Genomic DNA, 8,466 nt, shown 5'->3' with positions numbered 1-8,466 from the left:
TAGCAAATGTTAGCACGTTAACACCAAAAGCTAAGATCATATGGTAAACATTATACCTGCTAAACATCAGCATGTTAGCATTGCCTCTGTAAGCATGTTAGCATGCTGATAGCTCAGAGCTAAATGTTACCGGTTAATCTTGATTTGAGCCGTAGTAAGCTAATTTACTCTCACAATAAAACTTCACCAGTCAATGTGACAAGTGTTTCAGCCATGAAAGAAGAGTTGAATGTTTAGTGGTTTGTGCTAATTGATTATTTGGCCACTTGGAGTGCAACAAGCTGTAAATGACGTAGTATCACCTTACAAAACTGGTGTTAGCAAACACTTGGCTACACACGTCCAGTGGTGAGGGTGAACCAAAACAATTCTGGACCATGAAACCAAAACAATTGAACAATTTAATAAAAGATGCTAAAACACTCTGTACAGGAGAGGAAACTTGAGAGTCAGTTGATAATTATTGGTGTAAACGTCACTGCTAGCAATTACCGCCTTTTTACATTACACAGGTTCAATTTGATCTATCGTCATGATAAAAACTTTGAATAGTGCAGTTTTTATTGTAAACAGGTTTTGGTCAGTTTACTTATTCTCACAGAATCCCCCTGAGTGTGCAGTTTCATCACTGGAGCACCTCCAAAGTTAACCTCTTAATAAAAGCTCAAGGTAAAGACAACATCAGGAATTCAAATGGACCAAGATGTGAGTGGCGCCTTCACATAAACACAGTAAAGAAACCCGGTGGCAGGGAAAAGAAATTTATATTTTTTACCTGTATTTTACCTTGTATTATACGCTGGAAACTAAGCATTATTCACCATGCAAGAAATCAATTTGAGGATGACACAGAAACAGGTGACAACAAATAAAATTTCATGCATTTCAGTAGTCTGAATGAATGTAGTGTACATTGACCTTATTTTTATCATTTAGGGTGGAACACTCGAGTATGCTGAACTCCAGCTTGTAGGAATCAACATATCTTAACGTCATTACACTATACCTCCTATATGTATGTTTCCAAAACACTATCTAAACACAGTTGAATCCCCAGTGTGATGATTTTAAAAACAAATACATTCTGTCTGCAGCTCTACGCTTATTTGGAAGATGGTACTGTAAAATCACCCACCTACCTTTGTTGTTTAGTGCAGCCTCTACAATTTCAGTCTGCCTCTGCGGGCTTTTCACAGTGTTTCAGATCATTATTGGTACTGTTAGAATCATTGCTTCAGTTGTTGTTAGTGCTTCAACCACAGCACACTGTGGACTAATGAATTCTTGACAGTAAAATACACACAAGCTGTCATCCTCAACAACTCTCCTCCACCCCTCTATAAGATAGATGAAGAAGTTTTGTAAATATTAAGGGATAAATTGTGAGCAGGCTTTTGTCTAGATGATGGGAGGAAGAGCAGTTATACACTGTGTTTTTCAAGACTCCAGCAGAACAAAGAAGTGCAAAAAGCATAATTAATACTGGAGAAGAAAATGCACTGTATCAATCTAACCAATCTAATAAGCTCCACCAGAGGTTTGACAGAACATCTAAAAATAAGGAATGGGCATGCACACATATTTGATGGAAAGTAAATCAGTGAAGATTTATGGATATTCAGGAAAAAATATTTAAATTTAGTTTACACAGCCAATTCCAGCAATCACATTTGAAAAATCTGGGAAATTAGCTCAACAAAGGTTGAAACTGTGTCAACACCTAACAAATACAACAAAACAGGAGCACATGTTGCAATCCAATACAGTATTCCTGCAACAGTAGCAAAGTGTATAATGTTACATTTAGAAGTGTAGACTGTGTGGTGGTGGTGTTGTATTGTGTCTAACTTGAGCACAAAGGTCACTATGTGGCCAAAAGTATATGGATAAGTATGTGAACAACATATTACATCAATAATTGGTTGTTGGAAATGTAATTCTAAAACCTCGGGCATTAATGATCTGTCTTAAACACCCCTGGCCTCTTCTGGGAAGGCTTTCCACAAGACTGTGGATCCAGTCTGCAGAGATTTTCTCTTGCAGAGATTTGTGACATGGGGCACTGATGTTGAGTGATAAGGTCTGTCTCACAGTCAATATTCCAGATCCAGCCCAAAGGTGCTGGATGGGGTTGAGATGAGGTCTCCTTGCAAAAACCTTGAAATTCTCATCTATATGAACCTCGATTTGTACATTGTCATGTTGAAAAAGAAAAGCCCCTTCATCCAAAATGTTGCCAGAGTTATTATCTAATTATTACTTTGCCTACATTATTGTCTAAAACATCATTGTGTGCTATAGCAGTAAGACTTTCCTTAACTGGAGCTAAGAAGCTCAGCCTAAACTATTCGAAACAGCCCCATTACATGTACTTGTGTCTATATAGAGGACTCTCTCTTCCTGTTAACCTGTGCATTCAAAGTTGCAGAAAATAAATGGCCAAATGGTAAATTGAATTCAATGTAGTTTGAAATTCCTAACACTTGCTGAATTGAGTCGTGTTTTCACAGTGGGGGTGGGATACTTATACATGTACTTATACATCTTTATCATGAGATAACGATGTAAGTATTTCCCTTAAATCAGGAGAGAGGCTAGTTGAGGTCTTAACTCTAATTTGGAAAGATAAAGAGGACTGGAAAAAGAAACGATCTCTTCATCTCAAATTTGAGAGACTTTTCTCAGAAAAAAATCTCTTGAATAAATCCTTTATCTGTTGTTGCCTAATTGGGGTGGTGGGATAGGACAGTACTGATTACTTTTTCTTTTTTAGAGGCCTACACAACAGATAACCAGAAAAACAAAACTCTCCTATTGTTATATCAAAAGATCGATCTCGCATCATTCCTCCTTTAGAGAGGTTGTAGATGATAATTAAGCTGTTCTCAAATGAGATGAGCGCTCAACAAAACCAAAAACAACTGAGATGCCCTTGTGAGTGCGTGCACACACACACACACACACACACACACACACACACACAGAGAGAGAGAGAGAGAGAGAGAGAGAGAGAGAGAGAGAGACAGACATGTACAGTGGCGCGCCCCATAGACAATAAACTAAACATCAAAAGAAGAGGAAATAGGCTTTTGCTAAATAAAACCATCACTCAGTAATGGCTGTGGTAAGACGATAAACAGTGCAGGGACTATCTTCAAGCAGTGCCATATCTTTCTGCCCCCCTCTCCTCCTTTTTTATTTCATTTTTTATTTTTTTTATTTTGCAACTTTCTTCAGTGTGCACTCTCAAAACAGTCTTAGAGATTTTTTTTCATAAGGGGGTATTTTTAATTCTAAAGCGAGGGATTGGTCACACTTGGTCTCATTAGCATGAGGAGCTGTATAAACCCCGCCACGGCAGAATTTTGAGCTGTGTTGAAGGCGAGGCAACAAGCGTATCTGACTGGCTGCGCGCAAGGAACAAGTAACTTTCACTTTCAGCACATTTCAGTTCATAAAGGCGGGAGCTGCATGGAGAGCTCGCTCCAGAGGTGAACCGGTCCCATCTGTTCAGCACGCACAATGAGGCTGCCTGCCGAGGGAAAGATTACTACGAAGATGATGCGCGGCAAAAAATTTATAATTTACTGCTACCGGTGGATTTTTATATGCTCAATCCATCAATTTTTATTTGCCTCAGTGGCTCAATCCGAAGGAAATACTATACGATACCAGACCAGTGAGGAGGACGCACCAGGTACAGTCATCGGAAACCTTGCCAAGGACATGTCCTTGAGTCTGTCTCATTCCTCCAAGAGCAATTTTAGGATGATGAAACAATTCAATGATTCATTCATCAGGGTGAGAGAAAGCGACGGGGAACTGACTGTCGGGGAACGAATTGACAGGGAAAGAATCTGCAGACACACTCCACAGTGTCTCATTACTTTTGACGTGGTAAATTTCTCCAAAGATCGCTACAAATTGATTCACGTTGAGGTGGAAGTAAAGGACATCAATGACAACTCTCCGGAGTTTCCAAACAAGGAATCCGTAGTGGAGATCTCAGAGAATGCAGCAGCGGGGTCCCGCATCCCTCTAGACCCAGCTGTGGACGCGGACGTCGGGTCAAACTACATCCAAAGCTACCAGATTTCTGTCAACAGTCATTTCACCATTGATGTGCTCCTGAGAGCGGATGGGGTTAAATATGCGGAATTGGTGCTAATGAAAGAGCTAGACAGGGAGACTCAGTCATCATACACTGTGGAGCTGGTCGCCACAGACGGAGGGAACCCATACAGATCGGGGTCAACAAAGATAACTATCAAAGTGACTGACTTTAATGACAATAGTCCCGTTTTTGACCAGAATAGTTTCTCAGTCAGTTTGCCAGAGGACGCGCCAGTTGGCACTGTCATCCTGGACTTAAACGCAGTTGATGCAGATGAGGGTTCAAACGGAGAGGTCGTCTACGGGTTCGGAAAACAGGTTTCTCATGAGATCCGAGAACTTTTCCAAGTGGATAATAAATCGGGTCGCCTGACGCTCAGGAGCCCGGTGGATTTTGAGGACAAAAGCACCTACGAGCTAGACGTGCAGGCGACTGATCTGGGACCTAACCCGACCCCCTCCGTGTGCAAAATCATAATTCATATCACAGACGTTAATGACAATGCCCCAGAAATCAGTATCACCCCGATGACCTCCATCACGACAGGCATCGCCTACATCAGCGAGGCGGCAGACAAGGACAGTCTGGTGGCGCTGATCAGCACCTTGGACAGAGACTCGGGTGTTAACAGCCAAGTCCACTGCACATTGTACGGCCACGACCATTTCAAACTCCGTCAGGCGTACGAGGACAGCTACATGATAGTTACAGCAGCAGCCCTAGACAGGGAGAGGATTAGTGAGTATAACTTGACGGTCATGGCTGAGGATTTTGGGTCACCTCCGTTGAGAAAGATCACTCAGTACACCATCAGACTCAGCGACGAGAATGACAACGCCCCTCACTTCACTAAGGCTGTCTATGAAGTTTCAGTGGTGGAAAACAACGCCCCGGGGGCTTACATCACCACTGTTGAGGCCAGCGACGCGGATCTGGGCAACAATGGCAAAATTACTTACAGACTAGTGGACAGTGTTATCATGGGGTCCCCAGTGAACACCTTTGTGTCGCTTAATTCAGTGTCTGGCTCTATATATGCACTAAGAAGTTTTAATTATGAAGTAATGAAGCATCTAGACATACACATCCAAGCCAGTGATGGGGGGTCACCACAGCTGCAGAGCACAGCTGTCATCAGACTGAAAATAGTTGATCAGAATGACAACCAACCTTCTATCATAGAGCCACCCCTTTACAAAGGATCTGCTGAGGTTTTCCTGCCCAAAGATGCACCTGCAGGTTATGTGGTAACCCAGATAAAGGCCACAGATGCTGATGAAGGCACGAATGCACAGCTGTCCTACAAAATCACCGAGGGGGGACACCTGGGTTTCTCCATCAACAAAGACACGGGGAAGGTGCACGTGAGCCGACAGCTGACATATGATCTCACAGACAATGTCAAAGTCACAGTGTCGGTCAGTGACAATGGATCCCCTGCGCTTACCTCTACAGCCATTATACACTTTAGTTTCATAGAGGGTACTCTCCCCAGCTTGCCTTCTTTTGCTCAAAATGGCAGCGAGGAGCTCTTTGAATGGGACATGTCCATAGCCATAATCATTGTACTGGCAGGGAGCTGCTCTCTCCTCCTGCTGGCAATCATTCTCATCACAACCATTTGCAGCCGCCGGAAAAAAGAGACAAGGGAGAGGGGGTGTGATGAAAAAGACGACATACCAAATGTGGAGAAAGTGGAAAGTGGTCATATTGATTCAGTGATTGCCAACCACAAAGGCAAAGTGTTTGATGCCCATCCATTTCCAGAGAAACCTCCATTGGCCGGCAGCAACACAGCAGAGCCAGGCTGCGAGGATGGAAGGCAGACAGCAGGTATCTTTGAGTCAAACAGCAGAGTGATGGAAGGTAAATTAAAGGTAAGTTGCTCTCTTTATCAGACAGATTTCAAGTTTTTCACAGGCTGACTATGTTGTTGACTTTCGGATTTTGACTCAAAATTTGTTGCAACTCTGTGTCTCTTGCAGGGTTATTCTACACTTCCAGGATATGGGAAAGAAACTGTCAGACCAATAACAATATGGAAGGGTAACTCATTCACAACCATATCAGCAAGAGATCCCCACATCAGTGGCAAGGACAGTGGAAAAGGGGACAGTGACTTCAATGACAGTGATTCTGACATAAGTGGAGATGTGCACAAAAAAGAGTCGCCACCAATGAACAGTGAGTGTCAGAAAAGCACCATAAAAATAATAATAAAATAGAAATTCAGCAGGAGTCAAATGAGAATATGTGAAGATGAAATCCATGCAGTGTTATAACGGCATCCATTTTGCTTCCCACAGTGTAATTTATATTTGAATATAGAACAAAATCTATGCCACATACCCAACAGATTGCATCCAGTTACAACAAAACATTTTCCAGTCCACTGGCTACATAATGATTGATTTAACTTGGGCTCAACTGGGGTTTTCATATTACATCCTGACAGCACTGCTGTTTTCCACAGGTCTCTGGGCTTGTACAAGCGAGTGCAAAGTGTTGGGACACTCCGACCGATGCTGGAGCCCTTCAGCTACAAGGCCCAACACGAGCATGGCCTGTGGACCGCATCTGTCAACGTTCTCCAAGACAGCTTCACTTCCCCGGGACAGCAGGAGGGAAAACTACTACCCAGCTCACATAGCCAAAACCAACGGTCTGCAAAGTGTGTACGAACAAGTTCAACACCAGGAACTTGATTATATTCTCGTTGGTCCACCAACACCGGCCAGAATACAGGAAACAGATGAAATATCAATTCCAGAGTATACAAACTCTTAAATGAGAGATCATACACTGATCCAAAAGGATTTTGTCTTTATACTGTACAGTGCTTTTATCTTAACTGACTCTATGTTGGATTGTTGCAGTGTTTTGTAGTATGTCATGTGTCTTTTGGCTCATATAAGACTGTTCATTGTATCATGTGTAATATGCAAGATTTTGTACATTAATAATATATTTTTCATAATGATTCAATGTAAAGAAAAATTTTATTATGAATTTTGAAGAGCATGTGTTATTATTTAAGGGGCATGACCTACGGACATTTAATCTGAAAGGGGCCTTTCTGCTGTGGAAAACAATCAGTAAGGATTACCATGTTTGTGGTAGATTTTGTCACATTGTTGCACAAATAAACGGCTAAAATCAAATTGTTTTTGCTGTTGACCGACAGTTTAAACATTTAGCCATGTGGGCTTGCAGGATTCAAATGCAGTCTTATTGACAGAGTCCAACCTATTGTCTTGAGGAAATAGTCATAAAACACACAGAATAACCTCAATTAGCCAACTGAATGCATTTCATTTGCCGTAAAGGCTTATAAGACATAATGAATCAAATGGACCTCCACAGCTAAATTGATAGCAAGCTTAAGCCAATGTCATATTCTTTTGATTGTACACAATGCAGTTACTGTGCAGCCTCACTTTGCTACATTTCTGATCAAATGCTCTTTCAATTACATATTTTCAAAGGTCAAAGAATCCCCTCAACTTTCCCTATTGCCACCCAGCTTACAAATTATCCAAAAAAATGTGGTTCAGTCTGTTTCCAAGCAACAGCAGCACTGCACATTTGAATCTCTTTTCTTTCTGTGTTTCTTCTTTTTAAGTTATGATAAGGACCAAGTATAACCTTGACCACAAAACTACCTTTCTCACATTGTCAAATCAGGAAATTCACAATTAAGAAAAGGTTATATCTGTTTGAGTGGCTGCGATTGTGTACGGTGTTGCAAGTCAGTGTTCTCTTGTAGCTGATTGTAGGAATATGAGGCCCAAAGAAGACCCGCTCCAGTGTACAAGTTTGACTACAAGTAATGCAATCTGGTCATTCCTGCTGACCCCTGTTACAAGCAGTGGAACTGGAAGAAAATCTTTTGTACTCATGAATTTGTATAAATCATCATAATTGCCCTTAGAGGATAGTCATAAAAAAGTTAAGCATGAAAAACAGTTATTTGAAAGTATAGCTTGCTTATGCATACTTAACAGTATAACATAAGCCAGCTATGCTTATGTATAATGGCTTATATTTACGTGTACTTCTTTCCAACCAGTGCATCACTGCTTTGTAACGCATGACACCAGCCAATCTCTCTGATGAGCTCTGAGCTGCTTCAGAAGTCTTGTTTTAGTTTGGTACCACAGGATGGCCACCTTGCCTTAGGCAACCTGGGCCTACAGGTAACATTCAGACGAAGAATTTAGCTCAAAGAATTTATATCAACTGTACGTCATTCACACTCAAGCGTCAAATAGCCTTCTGGTGGATACCCTGATTCTCCAAAGAGAGGCAACAGTACTAGAGAAGGAATTATAGAGGACATCATGAAAGAGACT

At 41.6% G+C, this 8,466-nt stretch overlaps 1 protein-coding gene across 1 annotated transcript; it reads left to right on the top strand.

Moving 5' to 3' along the window:
* The first annotated feature begins 3,314 nt into the window (after window positions 1-3,314).
* si:ch211-199f5.1 (protocadherin-8) lies at window positions 3,315-7,275 on the top strand. The gene is made up of 3 exons (XM_056388677.1): window positions 3,315-5,991; window positions 6,100-6,298; window positions 6,588-7,275. The coding sequence occupies exons 1-3, from the start codon at window positions 3,523-3,525 to the stop codon at window positions 6,899-6,901; spliced, it is 2,982 nt and encodes a 993-aa protein (XP_056244652.1). The 5' UTR covers window positions 3,315-3,522; the 3' UTR covers window positions 6,902-7,275.
* The last annotated feature ends 1,191 nt before the right edge of the window (window positions 7,276-8,466 follow it).

This window comes from Seriola aureovittata, chromosome 11 (assembly GCF_021018895.1).
Source record: "Seriola aureovittata isolate HTS-2021-v1 ecotype China chromosome 11, ASM2101889v1, whole genome shotgun sequence".
Lineage (NCBI taxonomy): Eukaryota > Metazoa > Chordata > Actinopteri > Carangiformes > Carangidae > Seriola > Seriola aureovittata.
Note: the sequence above shows the minus strand (reverse complement) of the source record. Positions and strands in the feature narration are given on the sequence as shown.

Bases quoted from the DNA above. Each gene is read 5' to 3' on its own strand.
- si:ch211-199f5.1 (XM_056388677.1), top strand. From the start codon at position 3,523: ATGAGGCTGCCTGCCGAGGGAAAGATTACTACGAAGATGATGCGCGGC. The intron at 5,992-6,099 runs GTAAGTTGCTCT...TGTCTCTTGCAG, and splicing joins TGATGGAAGGTAAATTAAAG to GGTTATTCTACACTTCCAGG. The intron at 6,299-6,587 runs GTGAGTGTCAGA...TGTTTTCCACAG, and splicing joins AGAGTCGCCACCAATGAACA to GTCTCTGGGCTTGTACAAGC.